Consider the following 20,664-nt stretch of genomic DNA (forward strand, 5'->3'; position numbering starts at 1 on the left):
GGACTCCATGGCAGCATACGTTTGGGTAGGCCCCGCCTCCTCTCCTACCTCATAGGACCCCACTCCCATAAATCTTTGCTCCCTTTCAGCATCAGTGTTCTGTAACTAGCCTACTCAGGAATTGGGAGGGGACTCCTGCTGCCATGGAGTCCATCAGGAAAGGAAAATTACGGTAAGTATTTGATATCAATTTTACGTTTTCCTGACAGACTCCATGGCAGCATACGTTCGGGAAATAACTCGCTATACACTCCCGGGTGGGAAGATGCTGAACAAAGAAAACTTTAATTGGCACTGTCAACTGACAAAATTTGAACGCCAAAGTTAACTGAAGATAAAGCAGCAGGTTCAACACAGTAATGAGTAAGAAAGGTATTCACAGATGACCAAGCGGCTTCTTTGCAGATCACGTCAGGCGCGACGTGTTTAGAAACTGCCCAGGACGTAGCAATGCTTCTGGTAGAATGAGCCATAATCGCCTCTGGAGGAGCCAAGCCTTTTGCTCTATATGCCCATTGGATAGCCTGAACAATCCATGCAGCCACTGCTCTCGAAGAAGCACGCATTTCTTTCTTATTCCCATGGAGAAGAACAAACAGGAAATCTGATTGACGGAAGGAGGATGTGGCCTCTAAGTATTGACTCAGAGTGTCGCCCACGTCTAGAGGATGGACTAAGGACTCCCCTTCTGTTCTGAAGGTGGGAAGAACTATCTCAGAATTTTCGTGGAATACAGATGTTACTTTAGGATTTGACCCCAGCATAGGGATTAGGACCACTCTGTCCTGAAAGAAGGTCAGAAAAGGCTCTTTGCAGCCCAGATTGTGTATCTCTGAGACCCTCTTAGCAGAGGTGATAGCCACCAGAAATACCGTCTTCAGCGTAAGCTCCTTGATGGACATGGAAGCAACATCTTTTGAAGCAAAGAAGTCCAAAACCAATGGAAGATCCCATTTCAGGAATCTTGGCTTTCTCTGCGGCCTTAGCCTGACTGCACCCTTAAAAAACTGTTGGATCAGTTGATGTCTTGCCCACTGAATTACGGTGAAAGCAGAGATGGCAGAAACTTGTACCCGGAGAGAACTAACCGAGAGGGATAGATCCAAACTGGACTGCAGGAAACTCAAGATTTGCTGAATAGTAGGAGCGCCTGCTGGACCCAAACTCTGGGCTTGATGACTCATAAACCTTGCCCAGATCCTCTCATTAACTCTGTTGGTGCTAGCTCTTCTTGAACTCATAAGAGTGGGAATCACCTCTTCTGGACATCCGAGGGCCTCCAGCCTCCCCCTCTCAAGAACCAGGCCTTGAGGTGTAGACGCGCAGGGCATGGATGAAGAATAAGACCCTGCGATAGAAGGTCTGGCCTGAGAGGTAGAGGGATCGGATCCCTGAAGCTGAGAAGGGACAGCAGAGGAAACCAAGGCCTGTTGGGCCAGAAGGGAACTATTGCTATGACCTCCACTTCTTCCATCTTCAGTCTCCGAAGGAATTGGAGTACTATTGGCACCGGTGGAAAGGCATAGGCAGACTGGAAGTTCCATCTGTCCGTGAGGGCATCCACTCCGAAGGCTCGAGGATCCCTGAACCTCGTATAATACCTCCGAAGTTTCTTGTTGTGTGGACTCGCAAAGAGATCCACCTCCGGTGAGATTCCCAGCGACAGAACCCAATTGAACACCTCCTAATGGAGGGACCATTCGTTGTTGTCCAATTGAAATCTGGACAGGAAGTCTGCTTCCGTATTCAACACTCCCGGCACAAAGACCGCCGAGAGATTGGCCAGATGTTGCTGGGCCCAGGACATAATTGGTTCTGTTTCGTGGAGTAGAGACATGCTGCGGGTTCCACCTTGCCTCTTGACGTATGCCACTGCCGTGGTGTTGTCCATCCTGAGTAACACTGAGGCTCCCTGAGTCAGATGGTGAAAAGCCTGAAGGGCTTTGAAGGCAGCTTGTAGCTCTAGGATGTTGGATACCACTCCGTGACTGGAGAAATTCCACCTGCCTTGTGCCACTTCTGACAGGCAGTGGGCTCCCCAACCGGTACTGCTGGCATCGGAGGTTATCGTCACCCAGGAAATTGGAGCAATTGAGTGGCAGTTGGTTAGATTCGCACGGCATAACCACCACGGAAGGCACCCCTTCATGAACGGTGTTAGGTAAATAACTTGTGACAAGTTCTCTGTCGTCCATTGATGGAGAAACCCTTTCTGGAAGGGTCTCAGCCTCCACAGAGCCCACTTCACCATGGGCGAGGTAGCTACTAGAGTCCCTACCACCTTTAGACACTGATGCGCAGTGAGATGGGAGGCAGCAAGAGCCACCCTGCTCTGGACTACTGGAATTTTCTCCTCGGGCAGAGATATAGTGCAATTCACAGTGTTGAACAGTGCTCCGAGAAATACCAGGGACTGTGTGGGCACCAGATGGCTCTTCTCTAAATTCAGAATCCACCCGAACTCCTGAAGAGTAAGGATCACCTGCTCCAGATGTATCAGTAGCTGGGACCTGTCCTGGGACAGAAGAAGAAGATCGTCCAGGTAATGATGCAATCTGATACCTCTGGTTCTGATGAGAGCCACAATTGCCAACAAAGTCTTAATTCATTAGCTGCAAGTACACCATTGCAATTACACCATTTTAAGTACAGTGAAGAGATATTGCAGGAGATAGTCAGGAGGTAGGCTGGAAGGTGGAAAACGAAAAAAAAAAGAGGTAAGATTTGTTTGACTTAAATTTACAATTTTTTTTTTTCTCCTTTTTAAAATGGCAGACTTGGTTCAGTGCAGGAATTGTTGTGCATTTATTTCATGTTCCACTCTTTGGAGATTCGGATGCTGTCAGATCTGTAGGCAATTCTCCTTACTGCAGCAGGAAATTGCATTTTTGAAATCAGAGATATTTAAATTATCTGTTAAACAAACTCCAGCTGGGACTGCTGCAATGCCACTGCCACAGAGGACCCCCAGAAATGGCAGATGGGTTACAGTAGGTTCTGGAAGACTTAGAGTGGTGGATAGAAGACAAGTCCCACAGTCGGTGGTTCTCCAAAATTCATTTGCAGCACTCTCAGAATGTAAGGACAACATGGATATGGACTCAAGCACAGAGGGTGAGAAACCATCGACTCCTATGTCTAATGTATGCAAGACTGCAGCCAAGGACAAAAAAGATAAAGTGAAGTCTCAAAGGAAGCAGCTGTTGCTGGGTGATTCAATCATAAGAAGTGTGGAGCTTAAAGAAAATGGTTCTGTGAGATGTCTCCCTGGTGCTACTGCTAGGCGAGATAGAAGACGTATTATTAATATTGTTAAGCAAGCAAAGCAGGAAGGGGACGTGGATGTTCTTGTCCATCTAGGGACAAATGACCTGGCTTGCAATGAAGTGTCAGAGGTGAAAAAATCTTTTATCACACATGGAAATGACATACAGGATTTTGCATCCACCATTTCATTTTCTGAAGTTCTGCCTGTGCATAATGTACAGAATGATAGGCAGAGGCGCATAAAGGAGTTCAACATATGGCTTAGTAAATGGTGTCAAGAGCAAGGATTTGGCTTTGTTTCTCATGATAGCTCTACTTGGAATAGAAAGGAACTGTACAAAAAAGATGGTTTGCATCTTTCTCTCAAAGGAACAAATGTACTTAGTGAACAACTCCAAGAATTTGCGAAAGAGTATTTAAACTTGGAAGGGGGGGGCAAAAGAGTGGAAATACAAGAGTCCAATTGCCCCCCGAAACAATGCCAGAACAGGTCAGAAGCACAGAGGTTAAGAAATGATAAGCTCAGAGTCCTGTCTACAAATGCTCGCAGTTTAGGTAAAAAAATCAATGAACTTGGGTCAATAATGGCATCTGAGAATGTAGATTTAGTGGCTGTTACGGAGACATGGTTTAATGAAAGAAATGACTGGGACATAACCATACCAGGGTACTCTTTATACAGAAGAGACAGAGAAGGCAAGAAAGGAGGAGGAGTGGCCCTGTATGTGAAAGATAGCATTAAATCTAACCTAATACAAGTTGGTGAGGCCAACATAGAGTCAGTTTGGGTTACGTTGCAGTTTGCTAATCATGCAGTAACTCGTGTAGGTGTGATATATAGACCACCTGGTCAAGTTAAAGAACTAGATGATCTACTAGTTGAAGAAATAGCTAAAATGACAATGAAAGGAGAAGTTATCATTATGGGAGATTTCAATCTTCCAGATATAAACTGGAAAACCAAAATAGCAAGTTCTACCAGGAGTACAGATATTCTAAATTCCCTACTGGGGTTGTCTCTGCAACAAGTGGTTGAGGAGCCAACCCGGAGGGAGGCCATTTTGGATTTGGTATTCACAAATGGGGATTTGGTATATGATGTCATTGTAGGCGAAACCTTGGGATCTAGTGATCACCAGTCAGTGTGGTTTAATATAAGAACTGTGAAAGAGTCACACCACACAAAAACAAAAGTTTTAGATTTTATAAAAACAGACTTTTCAAAAATGAAATTAGTCATAAATGAGTCCTTATCAGACTGGAACGGATTACATGGAGTCCAGGAGAAATGGGACTACTTAAAAGGTGCATTATTGAAGGCAACAGAAAATTGCATTAGACTTGTCAGTAAAAGCAAAAAAAGGAAGAGACCACTGTGGTACTCAGCAGAAGTGGCCCAAATCATTAAAAATAAAAAGCTAGCATTTTGTAATTATAAAAAAAACCCAGAGCAATGAAGATAAGGAAATCTACAAGATTAGGCAGAAAGAGGCCAAGCAAGTTATAAGAACTTCTAAAGCGCAGGCAGAAGAAAAACTAGCTCAGTCTATGAAAAAGGGGGATAAGACATTCTTCAGATATATAAATGAAAAAAGGAAATTAAAACAAGGAATAACTAAATTAAAAACAAAGGACGGAAGGTATGTAGAAGAGAATAAAGGGCTAGCCGACTGCCTTAATGAATACTTCTGTTCAGTTTTTACAGAAGAAAAAGAAGGAGAAGGACCTCCACTTGAAAGGATGACTAATGAATCATTTGATGCATGTGTCTTTACAGAGGAAGACGTTCTAAGATTGCTGTCTAAAGTGAAGACAAATAAGTCACAGGGTCCTGATGAGATACACCCAAGATTATTAAAAGAGCTTAGTGGTGAGCTGGCAAAACCATTAACAGATCTATTTAACCAATCATTAGTAACAGGAGTCGTCCCGGAAGATTGGAAATTGGCAAATGTCGTGTCCATTCACAAGAAAGGTAGTAGGGAGGAATCGAGCAACTATAGACCAGTGAGTCTGACATCAATAGTAGGCAAATTAATGGAAACCCTATTAAAGGATAGGATTGTGGAACATCTTAAATCCCATGGATTGCAAGATGAAAAACAACATGGGTTTACTTCAGGGAGATCATGTCAAACAAATCTTATAGATTTTTTTGACTGGGTGACTAAAATAATAGATGGTGGAGGTGCAGTAGACATTGCATATCTAGATTTTAGTAAGGCTTTTGACACTGTCCCACATAGAAGACTTATCAATAAACTGCAGTCATTGAGCATGGACTCCCATATCGTTGAGTGGATTAGGCAGTGGCTGAGTGACAGACAACAGAGGGTTGTAGTCAATGGAGAACATTCAGAACAAGGTCATGTTACCAGTGGGGTACCTCAGGGATCTGTACTGGGACCAATTTTGTTTAATATCTTCATAAGTGATATTGCAAAAGGCCTCGATGGTAAGGTTTGTCTTTTTGCTGATGACACAAAGATATGTAACAGGGTTGATGTTCCTGGAGGGAAACGCCAAATGGAAAAGGATTTAGGAAAACTAGAAGAATGGTCAGAACTCTGGCAACTGAAATTTAATGTGGATAAGTGCAAGATAATGCACCTGGGGCGTAAAAACCCAAGGGCAGAATATAGAATATTTGACACAGTCCTGACCTCAGTATCTGAGGAAAGGGATTTAGGAGTAATTATTTCAGAAGACTTAAAGGTGGGAAGACAATGTAATAGAGCAGCACGAAATGCCAGCAGAATGCTTGTATGTATAGGGAGAGGTATAAGCAGTAGAAAGAGAGAAGTGCTTATGCCGCTGTACAGAACACTGGTGAGACCTCACTTGGAGTATTGTGCGCAGTACTGGAGGCCATATCTCCAGAAGGATATAGATACTCTAGAGAGAGTTCAGAGAAGAGCTACTAAACTAGTACATGGATTGCAGGAAAAAACTTACCAGGAAAGGTTAAAGGACCTTAACATGTATAGCTTGGAAGAAAGAAGAGACAGAGGGGATATGATAGAAACTTTTAAATACATAAAGGGAATCAACTCGGTAAAGGAGGAGAGCATATTTAAAAGAAGAAAAACTACCACAAGAGGACACAGTTTTAAATTAGAGGGGCAAAGGTTTAAAAGTAATATGAGGAAGTATTACTTTACTGAGAGAGTAGTGGATGCATGGAATAACCTTCCTGCAGAAGTGGTAGCTGCAAACACAGTGAAGGAGTTTAAGCATGCATGGGATAGGCATAAGGCTATCCTTCATATAAGATAGGGCCAGGGACTATTCATAGGATTCAGATATATTGGGCAGACTAGATGGGCCAAATGGTTCTTATCTGCCGACACATTCTATGTTTCTATGTTTCTATGTCTTGGAGAAGGTGCGAGGCGAAGTCGAGAGCCCGAAGGGAAGACATGTAAATTGCATGTGGACATGATTGACAGCAAACCTGAGGAACTGATGGTATTCTCTTGCCACAGGAACGTGGAAGTACGCATCCTTTAGGTCTATTGATGCCAACCAATCTCCTGGAAGAACCGAATGTTGTATTGTGACTAGGGACTCCATTTTGAATCTCTCCCGATGGATAGATCTGTTGAGATATGTGAGATCTATTACCGGGCGCCATGTGCCGTTCTTTTTCTGAACGAGGAAGAGAGGCGAATACACTCCCTGACTTCTTTCCGCTTCGGGAACTGGTACGACAGCTCGCTGATCCAGTAGGGTATCCACATAACTGAGAAGAACCTTCTTCTTTTCTGCTGCAGGAGGAAGGGAAGTTGCAACGAACCTGGGTTTGGGAACGTTGTCAAACGCCCAAGAGTGCCCTTGGGACACAATATTTAAAACCCAGGGATCCTGGATCGAGGCCGCCCAGACGTCCCAAAATTGGAGCAACCTGGCCCCTACCGGAACAGACTGGACGGGCCCAACCTCAAAAGGATTTGGTGGCCTCCCGGTCACCGGACGAAGAGCCCTTGGAACCTTTCTGAAAGGAGGTTTGTCTTGACTTCCAGCTTCTTCTGTAGGATTTTCCTGGTCTGTAGCTGCGTGCTTCCCTCGAACGATTAGTGTTCGGTCTCCTTGGGAAAGAGCGCTTCTGAGCGCCTGGGCGTTTATCCTGAGGGAGGAACCCAGATTTTCCACCCGTGGCCCGAGTTATGGCTGCATCCAATCTATTCCCAAAGAGGGAAGAACCCTCAAAGGGAATCTGGCACCAAGCCTGTTTGGAGGCAGCATCGGCTACCCAAGGACGAAGCCAAAGGGCACGTTTTGCCGTAACAGAAGACAGCATAACTCGGGCCAGGAGGCGAATGGTGTCTAGAGACGCCTCCCCCAAGAAGCCCGCAGCCATCTTCAGCTCCTGAATCGGGGAGCTCTGAAGAACTTCCTCCGAAACTCCTCCAAGCGTTTCCTCAAGGGCGTTGACCCAAACTTCCATTGCTTTAGAGATTGTAGCCGAGGCCAAAGCTGGCTTACAGGCCATACCGGCTGAAAGATATGCCCGTTTAAGGTCAGCATCAATCCTCCTATCCAAAGGATCCCTAAATGATGCTGTATCTTCCATTGGAAGAGTGACGTGCTTCGCAAGACGCATCACTGCGGCATCCACACTGGGGGAAGACTCCAGATATTTTACCTCTTCCTGTTTAAAAGGATACATCTTTGTCATTTTAGTGGTCATGGAATTTTTCCTCTCCACTTTGTTCCACTCTTCAGAGATTATGTCACCCAGCTCCACTAAAAATGGAAAGTTTAACCGCTCCTTGCACAACTGCTTGAAATATTTCTTCTGCTTTGGAGAAGAGACAGCAGGATCTTCCCACTCAAGGGCCTCTCTAACCGCCTTAACTAACGGGGAAACGAGGCTGAACTCAAATCCAGAACCTGAGTCATCTGAATCGGATTCGGAATCTGACGGAAGGATAGAAGGATGGCTGGGCTGGGAAGACTCAAACGGATCTTGAAGCAAAAGATCTCTATCAGGGGAGCGGGATGGCCCTGCAGGAGCATTTGACTTGTGCAAATCAGCGAGAGAGTCCTTGAGAACTCTGCGCACCACCTCCTCAATATGTTGGTCTGATTTTTCCCTTTCACCCGTAGCTTGGGCATAACAGGTTTTACATAGGGAGGAACCTTCCGGTATCAAAGTACGGCATCCCCAGCATTTTTTCCCATGCCGGCGTTCCACTTGGCCATAATGTGTGGAAGACTGGCCATCGCGTCCCCTACTATGGGGGGAGCTGCGCTTGGACTTGGATAAGGAGCGCCGGTGCTGCGGTTTTGTATGTCTGTCTTCGCTGCGTGCGCAGGGCTGTTGATCAGGCCTGAAAGAGCTGGAGACAGACACATACAGCAGAGTATAAGAAACATGAAAAAGAGACACTCAGATCAATCTAGCTACAGGATCCAGCACATACCTTGGAAGAGCAGGCTGGCCACTAGGGGGCGGCGATGAGGTGTCCATAGCTTAAGCAAACCTTGTACTGTAAACTAGCTGGAGGAAGGTCAAAGACTATCAGTCCCATGCCACACTAAACAGACCCCAAGATAGGCAAAATTCTTACCTCAGTATAGTAGACCAGAGTCTGGGGGAGGCTACCGATCTGCCGACATTCCCACCAGCTCTGGTCAATTAGCCTGTTTAAATATACCGCTCAGAGGCGATCCCGAGGTACTGCGCAGGCGCACGTGACGTCAGACATCGCGTCTGCGCATGCGCGACAAAAGGACCTATCCGGCACGCACTGCGCATGCGCAGAGGCGCCGGACAACCCGGAAGCGGCGGACGCAATTGCGGCCACTGCCTGAACGACCAGAACCGATATGGAAACGAAAAAACCGGCAAGCTAACAGGTGACACTATCATAAAGGCAATACTGGGGTATACTACAGGAAAACATAGAACATGGCAAAGCGCTAGCAGGCAGTACAAAAACACACAGTATAGACAAAAAGATAAGAAACTTGGTCCCATATCAGGGCTTACCACCCTGCCGACAGCACAATCGAGTCCAGGAGACGCAACACCGGCTTATGTCTTCAGGCAAAAAAGGGCCACCCGCAGCAGCAGGGCTCTCTCGGCCAGACCACAGAGCTCCTGCAAAGGGTCTCTTCCATTGCCCCCTCCATACCCCGCTAAGAGCCAGGGCTTATCGGAGACTCCATGACTCAATCTGCCACCGTTTCATATAGGACCGAAGAAAGTAGGAACATAAAACTATATGTATGAGGAGGACGAAAAAAGAACACTGATGCTGAAAGGGAGCAAAGATTTATGGGAGTGGGGTCCTATGAGGTAGGAGAGGAGGCGGGGCCTACCCGAACGTATGCTGCCATGGAGTCTGTCAGGAAATTGTTATTTTTTCAAAATTGTCGCTCTTTTCTTTGTTTATATCGCAAAAAGTAAAAATCGCACAGGTGCTCAAATACCACCAAAAGAAAGCTCTATTTGTGGGGGAAAAAAAAGACATAAATATAATTTGGGTACAGTGTCGCATGTCCGCGCAATTGTCCGTTAAAGTAACACAGTGCCAAATCGCAAAATATGGCCTGGTCAGGAATGGGGTAAAATCTTTCGGTCTTAAAGCGGTTAAAAATATGCTCATTGAGAATTGTTTTGTCAAAGACATGTAGCTAAATACATTTTGGCCTAAATATATGATAAAAATTGAATATATTGGATATTTTTTAACTGTCAAAGTAGAAAATATTGTTATTTTTTCAAAATTTGCGCTCTTTTTTTATTAATATCGCAAAAAATGAAAAGCGCAGAGGTGATCAAATACCACCAAAAGAAAGCTCTGTTGGTGAGAAAAAAAGGACGTAAATTTCATTTGGGTACGGCGTTGCATGACCGCGCAATTGTCAGTTAAAATTGCACAGTGCCAAGTTGCAAAAAGTGGCCTGGACGTAAAGCAGGAAAATCCTCCGGTGGTAAAGTGGTTAAAAGGTAGAAATCCAACTGGTCAGGAAAATGACTTGTCTGGAATGTGGAGGCGAAGTAGTTATTAATTTGTGTACAATACAATACACAACGTTTTACATTATTATAACAAAGTATTGCAGAAAAGATCAGTATTTTAACTATCAGTTATTTCCTATGATGGCCAGCTCCATCTAGTGGCTATAATGTGGTATTTTTTTCGGAAATACCTCCGTAAGGAAAAAATGTTGCAATACCAATCTATGGCCACAAAATGAAGCCAATGACAATAAGAAATCACTGTATGAAATAAAATAGGACCAACATTTGGCACAGATTGGTGAATGCGGGTCACGTTCATTCAACAAATTTGTTAACAAAATAGACCTCTAAATGCTCGTGAAAGTTTTCAGTACAAAAATAATTCAACAAATTAAAAAGTAATGACTCCATTTTTATTTTTTTTACTGCTATCAATGGCCAACGCGGTACAACACTTCATCCATGTCTTCATTGAGTAACAATTCCCTCACTCAGAGCAGGAAACTAGTTTGTCACCCACATGCATTCTCTGATGTCTGTGAAGATTTGAGTTCTGAGAAAAACATTTCCCGCACTCAGGACAGGAATATGGCTTCTCCCCTGTGTGAGATCTCTGATGTGTGACAAGTACTGATTTGTTTACAAAACATTTCCCACACTGGGCACAATAACATGGCTTCTCACCCGTGTGAGACCTTTGATGTATGATAAGATTGTTTTTTTTTACAAAGCATTTCCCACACTCAGGGCAGGAATACGGCTTATCTCCTGTGTGCGATCTCTGATGTGGGTAAAGATTGGACTTCTCGGAAAAACATTTCCCGCACTCAGGACAGGAAAATGGTTTCTCCCCTGTGTGAGATCTTTGATGTTTGACAAGGTTTGATTTTTGTTTAAAACATTTCCCGCACTCAGGACAGACATACGGCGTCTCCCCTGTGTGAAATCTCTGATGCGTGACAAGTTCTGATTTTTGTATGAAACATTTCCTGCACTCAGGACAGGAATGCGGCTTCTCCCCGGTGTGCAATCTCTGATGTGTGACAAGCACTGATCTGTATTTGAAACCTTTCCCACACTCAGGACAGGAATACGGCTTCTTCCCCGTGTGAGATCTCTGATGTGTGTAAAGATGTGGCTTATCTGAAAAACATTTCCCGCATTCAGGACAGGAATATGGCTTTTCTCCTGTGTGAGATCTCTGATGTATAAAAAGATTAAACTTCTTTAAAAACATTTGCCACACTCGGGACATGTGTGTGGCTTCTCACCTGTGTGAGATCTTATATGCTCATTAAGACTAGATTTAAATTGGAATTGCTTTCCGCACTCAGTACAGGGAAACCTCTTATCTGTTGGAAGGGCGGCACCGTCCCTCACAGTCTGAGGTTCCACAGGATAAGAGGAATACGATGGTCCGGCACCGTCCCTCACAGTCTGAGGTTCCTCAGGTTAAGAGGAATACGATGGTCCGGCACCGTCCCTCACAGTTTGAGGTTCCACAGGATAAGAGGAATACTATGGTCCGGCACCGTCCCTCACAGTCTGAGGTTCCTCAGGATAAGAGGAATACGATGGTCCATCTACACTGTGTGGTGCCGGATGGACATTTGAGGTAGCCGAGTTTTCTCCTGGACTATACTTTGTGATGTCCTCATCTTCTACTTTACAGTCTGGAGACAAAGTGAGACAATCCTCTGAGGTTTTCCTCATCTCCCGTCCATCTACTAAAATAGAAATAAAAAGATTATTACTAGACATCAGCAGATTGATTCCCCTAAACCAGGACTCCGCCCACATCAGACAGCTTTGTCTCTGAGGATCTTACAATTTCACCCTCAAGGTAACTAGTAAATGGGTCCTCTGATCTCCTACCAGTTCATTTCTTTATTCATGGACCTTAGTCAGAGAGTAAGAGAATAATGAGATCTATTATACTGTAGGAGGGAAAGGAAGACCCTTGAAACCCGTTAGCCTGTTGGATTCTTATTGTCCCATGATGAGATGTATCAGGAACTCAAGGGCGTTGTTGTATTATGACAAGCTTTGACGCATCTGTTGGTTTGTGAATTTATGGCTTACCACAATTTTACCAATAAATACATGTTTTGAGGACAATGCCTAAAGCCCCGTACACAGGATCAGATTATCGAAAGATCTGTCGTCCGTTTTTTGTGGCATGCTAGTCTGATGTGGAAAGTGAAGAGGTTTTTTTCATACGAATTTTTCCGTACGACAGAATTCTACTTCAGAAGTAATGTCATGTATTGGATTGCTTTGTATGTGTTTTTTCGTCTCTGAGCATGCCTAGTCTTGCTCTTAAGATTTTTTCCGTCGAAATCTGTACTAATGAGACGAAAATCAGACGTTGTATTACGGACAACAAAAATTTTATAGCCTGCACATCAGGATTTTGTCAGCCGAAAAGCCGGAGTCAGCTGTCGAAAGCACCATACTAACAATCCAAAAATCGGCAGATCGGTCGTCGGACGAAATTTCCCTTCAGATTTTCTTATTGTGTGTACAGGCCTTTAGGCTGGTGCTCACTGTGCTATGTTCTTTGATTTCAGTGTATCAAGACTTCTTCAGTCTTGTGAGGACAGCAAGGCACAGCATGTCCATAAGAGCAAGAATGTGAATTTAGACAACTGCCACCACCGGGGTCCACTCTTAAGCACAGGAGGTTTTGCATTTGTATATTGGTTTGAAACTGCACTCAGTAACTTGGATGTGAGACTATACAGACATATCCCTCCACCCGGCACAGCCAGGCAACCCCAGGAGAAATACTCTGTCAGGGAACTTACTAGATTGGGTTATGGGGCAGAAGACACAAGGCACATAACCCAGGTGCCTAGGACGAGCAAAGACTATAGTGAAAATCAAAATTTTGCTGCAAACTGAACCCCAGAATCTATATCAATCCAGTCTAGATACATAAACTGTGTCTACAGCGCAGAGAACAAAGATTACCTGAGAGGAATACAGGACAGGGAACACAGATCAGGAAAGTGACCACACTATTACAGGCTGATATCACGCAGTCCTTGCCTTACTCTGGACCAATGAGCAGTATGGGTGGAGGAATGTATTTAGTGTTAATGACCCACCTTTGCTGATCTCTGTAGGAGGGTCCTCCTCTATAAATGTCCCCGTTATTCCATCCTCCTCTATAGACTGCTGATCATCCCTCCCATACCCCTCTTCTTCTGCTTTAACCTCAAATTCTAAATCGATTGGATCCCCACTCTAAATCAAGAAATTAAGAGAAAATATCATCTACAAAATAAAAATTTTTTAGAACTGTGAAATCACATATAAAAAATACACACATTGTCTCCAAGAGTCCATGTTTTAGATGCTCCGTCCCACCAACCTTGAAACAGCGAGGGATGGTGTGACCTTCCTGTGTGGAATCCCGGGAATACAGAGGACGGGGACATCTCTCTGGTGGGTTCCTGGCATTGGATTGCTCCTTCATATCCTTGTGTTCTTCTGAAAACTCCTCCATCACACCATACTGCTCATCCTCCTCTTTATACTCTTCTCTAGCAATAATATTGTTCCTGAGATTTCTACTCTGAAACTGAGGTAGAGGCAATGTGGCGGTCATATAAGCACCAAACTTCACAGGAGGAAAACTATAATTAAAAAATAAAATAGAAAAATCATTTGACATTCCCAGAATCCTCCCCACATCTCTGGTCAGGTCTGTATGTTTCCTATTAGAGATAAGAGTGATGTCATGTGACCTCCTAGAATCCTCCTCACCTCTCCGGTCAGGTCTGTGTTTTATTAATAGAGATAAGAGTGATGTCATGTGATCTCCCAGAATCCTTCTCACCTCTTCAGTCAGGTCTGTGTTTTATTAATAGAGATAAGAGTGATGTCATGTGACCTCCCAGAATCCTCCTCACCTCTCCGGTCAGGTCTGTGTTTTATTAATAGAGATAAGAGTGATGTCATGTGACCTCCTAGAATCCTCCTCACCTCTCCGGTCAGGTCTGTGTTTTATTAATAGAGATAAGAGTGATGTCATGTGACCTCCTAGAATCCTCCTCACCTCTCCGGTCAGGTCTGTGTTTTATTAATAGAGATAAGAGTGATGCCACGTGACCTCTTAGTATCCTCACGTCACCATTCAGGTCTCCATTTTGTTAAAGCCCCTCTTCAGGACAGAGGTATAATTAACTGTGACAATGCGAGGCCCTACCACTGTGAAAAGGGAAGTAGATATGACATAGGGTTTGCACATATGCAGAGTGTGGAGCTACGGAATATTGATTCTGGATGCAAAAAAGATGGTTTTTCAACTTTCTCCCGGCTTTGGTATTTCCGGATTGGATTTTGCAGTTTGGAGATTTCAAAGAGTTTTGTGAGGAAAGAAATCTCCAACCCAGTGTCCAGACCTGCACCCTTAATACAACGTCCGATTTTTGTCACATTAGTACAGATTTTGATGGAAAAAAATCTTAAGAGCAAGACTAGGCATGCTCAGAGACGAAAGAACACATACAAAGCAATCCAACACATGACATCACTTCTGAAGTAGAATTCTGTCGTATGGGAAAATTAGTATGAAAAAAACCTCTTCACTTTCCACATCAGACTAGCATGCCACAAAAAACAGACGACAGATCTTTCGATAATCTGATCGTGATCCTGCTTAAGAGAGGGACACAGAAACACAGAGGTTCTCTTTTGCCCAGTCAGAGGGTTATTAGGAGGAGGAGCTGTAAGGTCAGTGTGATATTCTCGGATTCTGGATGGAGGGACATTGGGAGGATTAGCTGTTATGTCATAGGATTCTCTAAATTTGGATAGAGGGACATTGAGGGGTGAAGCTGTGAGGTCAGTGTGATGTTATAAGATTTTCTGACTCCCAATGGAGGGACATTGGGAGGAGAAGTTGTGAGGTCAGTATGATGTCATAGGATTCTCTGACTCTAATTGGAGGAACATTGGGAGAAGGAGCTGTGTTGGGCTTTCTGTCTGTGAGGTTTCTGTATACACAGAATCATTTCTTCTGGGTGCGTCCCACCTCTCCTAAGCTGAAAGATTAACTTTGCCTTTGCCAAGACACATCATATTCCTGTAATCTCCGTGTACTCCGAAGACTTTACTGATTACATTTTAGGATGAATATCTGAGACTGGGATCATTATGGGAAAAAGAAGTATAGACTGATGATGTGAGGTGATTAGTGGGAAAGGTGACATCTCCACAATGAAGAGAATGCCTCGTAATTGAGGAAATGTTCTGACCCTGAAGGGGTTCATCTAAGTTTCCACACTATATATGTGTGTATCATCATCTGCTGGAGATAAAAGACGTCACAGTGACTACGGAGGTAGAGGACGGACATGACGGGGGGTTACTGGGTGTAAATAAAAAAATAAGATCTTACCTTCTCTGCAGCCACTTACAGCAATGTCTCCTCTCTACTTCCTCCTAACTCACCTTTCACCCGGAATTTCCTCTTTATACCCAACATCACTTCCTGTCTGTAACTGACATCACTTCCCATCTTCCAGAGACTTCCTTTCTGGGTAGAAGTGAGATCACCGCCTTGTAGAGCTCAGGGGAACTACAGCCCTAGGATAGTAGGAAACGTCTCGTAGTGTGAACATGGACTTGTGCTGTGTGTGTATATACTGTATATACTTATAGATGGGTCATCTCCACTCCCACAAAGGGGGATAGAAATATATTACTGCCTAGTCCAGCCTTTCTCAGCCAGGGTTCCTCCAACGGTTTCTAGGGGTTCCTTGTGCAATTAACAACTTCTGTCTCTCAGTAACAACTGGTATCAATGATCTGTATGATGATAATGTCCTTCTTCCACTGACCACTAGTATGGTCCTTATCCCATTGGTTACCAATGTAAGGGACCACTACACTGACCACTGAATCTCCGTCATTGGAAACATGGTGAGGCAACAAATACATTGGGATGCTGTTGATGCCAGTGTGGAAATGGACAGATCTCGGGATGATGACACTGAAAAAACAGAACAACTTAATTCTATATGATATGTCAAGGAGAGAACAGTTCAGGGGAGACTTTTCTCTCTAATATTAGTAGAACGCACGGTTCCAGTATTCCACTTTAACTGACCACTGCACGCTCTACTCAGTACTGTATATAACATATTCCTGACCACTACACTCCTTACCCTGGGCGGTATATGACATACTCCTGACCACCATACTCTCTACCCTGGGCTGTATATGATTTACTCCTGACAACTGCACTATGTACCCTGGGCTGTATATGATATACTCCTGAACACTGCACTCTGTACCCAGGACTGTGTATGATATACTCCTGACGACGTCACTCTGTACCGAGGGCTGTATAGAATATACTCCGGACCACTGCACTCTGTACCCAGGGCTGTAAATATGATATACTCCTGACCACTGCACTCTGTACCCAGGGCTGTATATGCTATACTCCTGACAACTGCACTCTGTACCATGTGCTGTATATGCTATATTCCTGACCACTGCACACTGTACCCTGGGCTGTATATGATATACCCCTGACTACTGCACTCTATACCCAGGCTGTATACAGTGAGGGAAAAATTGGATTTTTTACTTACCGTAAAATCCATTTCTCTGATGTCCATTGAGGGACACAGCTCCTGATCTTCTTGACCATTAGGTTATACTGCCCCCTACAGAAGTAGGACACTGAGCAGAAATAAATGGCGGGCTACGCCTATGGGCAGTCCCAGGGGATATACTCCCTCTCTCTGCTATAGGTAATCAGTTTTGTTACAAGCAGTTTTAGAAGAATTACAACTCCACAGAGGGGTGGGTGCTGTGTCCATCAATGAACATCAGAGAAATAGATTTTACGGTAAGTCAAAAATCTCATGTAGCACTACCCTCGTGAGGGTTGCTGGGTGATGGGTGTTCCTCAGCACTCCTATGACCCTGTGAACCGTCCAGCCCATCTGACACTCTAGGTTCTGACTGTGTGTATATACCTTTAAGACACAGTGACACCATATAAATTTGTTTTGCCCTTTTACTTAGTGAATAAATTGATATAGTTATGTCAGTCAGCCGAATCCCTCCCAAACCAGCGGGGTTCAGCAAGACTGACACAAAATAACCAGAACAATGAATTGCAAAATCAAAAGGACAATGTTAGAAAAACTCTCTATGATAATAATGCGATATTCAGATTAAAGGAGACCTCCAAACTATTGTTGTACTGTTAATATCCTAACCAGCAATACTGCAATTAAATGGAACGTGTCCCCTTTAAGAAGTAGTAGATATCAATGCCCCTCCCTTAGCAAGGCCTTGCTATATCTTCACTGGCAGTTGGAGCTCTTAAACATTTTCCAAGGTGATTATAAAATAGTAGGAGAATCAAATGTTAATTTTTAATCCCATGGGAAGTGATGTATATTGTGGTGTCTGCAGTCAGTGTGTAGATGAAAAGGTTACACTTGCGATCAGAACCAGACACAGGCACCCTCTCTCTTGGATGTCCATCCATGAGGGCCCTATAAGATAGGCGATGTGCTCTCCCACGCTTCGGCGTCTGGGAACGAGTGGTGCTTTGCCTCTTCAGGCTGTCCAAATGGCCTTCACTCGCTTCCTCTTCAGCTATACTGTGACAGCATCCACAGTACAGCGATCAGCATCTGCTCCGCTGAGGATAAGTTCCACAAACAGGTCAGGATTCGTGCACTAGGCCGCAGCTTCGGCCAGTCCTTCACACACAAAAGGCTGATGTGCACTCACTGAGTCCCGGAAGCAAGAGAGCGCTAACACTGTGGAGCAGATAGGTTTATAGTCTCTCCCATGGTTCTTTACTTCCTGTTGCTCCCTGGGAGAACAGTTCCCTCAGCAATCTAGATAACAGTCTGCTGTCAATTCAGAACTATATCTCCCACAATCCAGTTCTGCTTCCTGTGAGAGGCCGATCTCCTCTGAAACCAGACTTAAAGGGGCCCACAGACTACTTCAATAATAACGATAAGTAAATATATATATCCTAGTAGTCCAATCCCGGCTACATTCTCCCCCCAATTGAAAGTCTTTGGTCCCTGAAGATGGAGGAAACTTTCCTAAGGTAAACCTATTGTATATCAGTCCAAAAAGAGAGCTGAATCAATAACTTCACTAATTAGAACTTACAGTTGCTAATAACTGACGGATAGAAGAATTTTCAGGTAAGAAAAAAATTGAGTCTTCCTCACAGCAGGCCAATAATAAGTTAGTGGCCCACCTCGTAGTGTCAGATGGTGGAGCAGGGTCATCCTCTACCAAAGGCTTGGTAGAAGAGGCTAGTGCTTGACTAGAACGTTGAGTAGTTGCAATGAGTTAATCCGAACTCTCCCCAAGGGTATTGTATGTAAGTCTCTTAGGTGGATGAATTTCAAAGTCTGGAACTTCATATTCTCTGCAGACTCAGATTCATGTCCTTGACTCCATAAATTACACCCAGGTTGTGGTTCTTCCAAACTATTAGGAATAACTTCACTGTTATTTAATGGTAGAAAGATCCAACTTTCTTCAACACTGGCCGATTCAACGTCATCGAGTGATAGTAAAGCTTAATTCTCTTCAGTACTGGATGGCTCAGAGCTAACCATTGGAGGTAGAATCGGAGTCTCCTCAACATCCGGTGATTCAAAGTGTTCAGTAGACTGACTCATCCCCTACAATTCTTCTTTCAGGAGATGATGTGGGTCTCCTCACTTCCTCCAACTTGCGCTCTCTTTCTCAGGTGAGGGCGGCATCTGAACATCTTCCACTGCAGGCTGAAAAACTTTAAATGTATCTTCCTGTAAAGAGACCCATAACCATTCAAGTCATTTCTTCCTCATCACCATCCTCCTCCCTCTCTCCTGTGGCTGGGCGCCTTGGCATCCGCCAAGTACTGACTGCAAATTGGGAGGGCGAGGTACATCAGGCCAAAGGAGCTTCGGGTACTCGAATAGCATCTGAAATGGGTATAAGGTGATTCTGATGCCAAGTCTTTACTGGACCAGTCTTGCTCTCAGGACAAATCTGATACACAGGTAAGCCAGGCAGCCTTCTACAGATGATGTAGAGTTGAGAGCGCCAATGATCGGCTAGCTTATGTTTTCCTGGCACTCCTAGATTCCGTAACAATACCCGATCTCCAGGCTATAGATCTTGAATTCTCACCTTCAAATCAAAATTCTTCTTGTTACGTTGCTCCCTTGCAGCAGATGCTTCTAAGGCTTTCTCATAGGCCAACTTTAAATTTTTCCTGAGTCTGTCCACATAGCCATGATAGGAAGTCTGAGAAGTATGATCAGGAGATGTCCCAAAAGCTAAGTCCACTGGTAATCGAGCCTCTCTCCCAAACATCAGTCGATAAAAGGAATATCTAGTAGAGTCATTCACGGTACTGTTGTAGGCATGGACCACAGCAGCAATGTGAACACCCCAATGCTGCTTCTTCTCCAGAGGTAAAGTCCCCAACATGTTCAAGAGGGTACGGTTAAACCGATCTGGCTGTGGATCTCCCCGAGGATGATATGGAGTAGTTCTGGATTTCTGTATACTCAACAATTCACAAAGTCGCCGTATCAACTTGCTTTCGAAATCCCGACCCTGATCCGAATGGATGCATTGAGGTATACCGTAATGAATGAAAAACTTCTCCACAAGAGTCTTGGCAACTATACTAGCTTGCTGATCTCAGATTGGGAAAGCTTGAGCATATCTAGTAAAATGATCAGTCACAACCAGGACATTACTACTCCCACACAGGTCAGGTTCAAGACACAGGAAATCAATGCACACCAACTCCATTGGTCCTTGACTTCTTAGATGGCCCATTGGGGCAGCTCTGCTGGGCAGCGTTTTTCTCTGAATACATTGGATACAGGAACGACAATAGCTCTCAATTTCCGTTCTTATGAAAGGCCAATAAAACTGATTCCTGACCAGTTTAAAGGTTCTATCTGGCCCTACATGTCCATGATCATCGTAAGGGCCGTCAACAGTCAGTCGATGCCTTTCCGGTAAGAACAACTGTTGCACTCCTTCAGGTTCATCCACGGGACACACCCGATACACGATTCCGTCCTCCAACTTCAGTCGGTTCCAATCTTTATGGACCACCTTAGCACAGTCGGTTCCAATCTTTATGGACCACCTTAGCACCTCAAACCAAACTATTCAACAGGATCCTGGGGTCCCCTGCAGTAAAGGCATTTTTGACTAAAGCACACAGAAGATCCTCCGGCTGATTCTTCCTCAAATCTTCCTTTGTCAACTGAGGGAGTTCCCGACTTTGTACTTGGGTCAAATCACAGTAATAGCGTGGCACCCCAGCTGGAGTGACTCCCACAGCCTCAGCTCCCGTGGCTCCTCTATGACAGTACTCCACTCCTTGACATACAGCTTGAACTCCCTCAGGG

The 20,664-nt window shown here is 44.4% G+C and overlaps 2 protein-coding genes and 1 pseudogene across 3 annotated transcripts in view; 1 reads left to right on the forward strand and 2 right to left on the reverse strand.

The window, feature by feature from the left end:
• Positions 1-13,789, reverse strand: part of LOC309550704 (uncharacterized protein) — a 61,813-nt gene extending 48,024 nt beyond the window's left edge. The window contains exon 1 of the mRNA XM_082251038.1: positions 13,617-13,789. Within this exon, the coding sequence (XP_082107164.1) occupies positions 13,617-13,751 (135 nt within the window). The 5' untranslated portion in view covers positions 13,752-13,789. The remainder of the gene's footprint in view (positions 1-13,616) is intronic.
• The window catches only part of LOC309550683 (uncharacterized protein), a 3,164,715-nt gene that overhangs the window by 2,196,514 nt on the left and 947,537 nt on the right, over positions 1-20,664 (forward strand). The gene's annotated exons all lie outside the window — the stretch shown is intronic.
• LOC309550793 overlaps positions 1-20,664 on the reverse strand; it is a 1,525,103-nt pseudogene that overhangs the window by 484,961 nt on the left and 1,019,478 nt on the right. The window contains exon 20 of the transcript XR_014226173.1: positions 10,757-11,511. The product of XR_014226173.1 is annotated as an uncharacterized misc_RNA (transcript). The remainder of the gene's footprint in view (positions 1-10,756; positions 11,512-20,664) is intronic.

The sequence above is a fragment of the Pelophylax lessonae genome, assembly GCF_965119305.1.
Source record: "Pelophylax lessonae genome assembly, chromosome: 3".
NCBI classification, from domain to species: domain Eukaryota; kingdom Metazoa; phylum Chordata; class Amphibia; order Anura; family Ranidae; genus Pelophylax; species Pelophylax lessonae.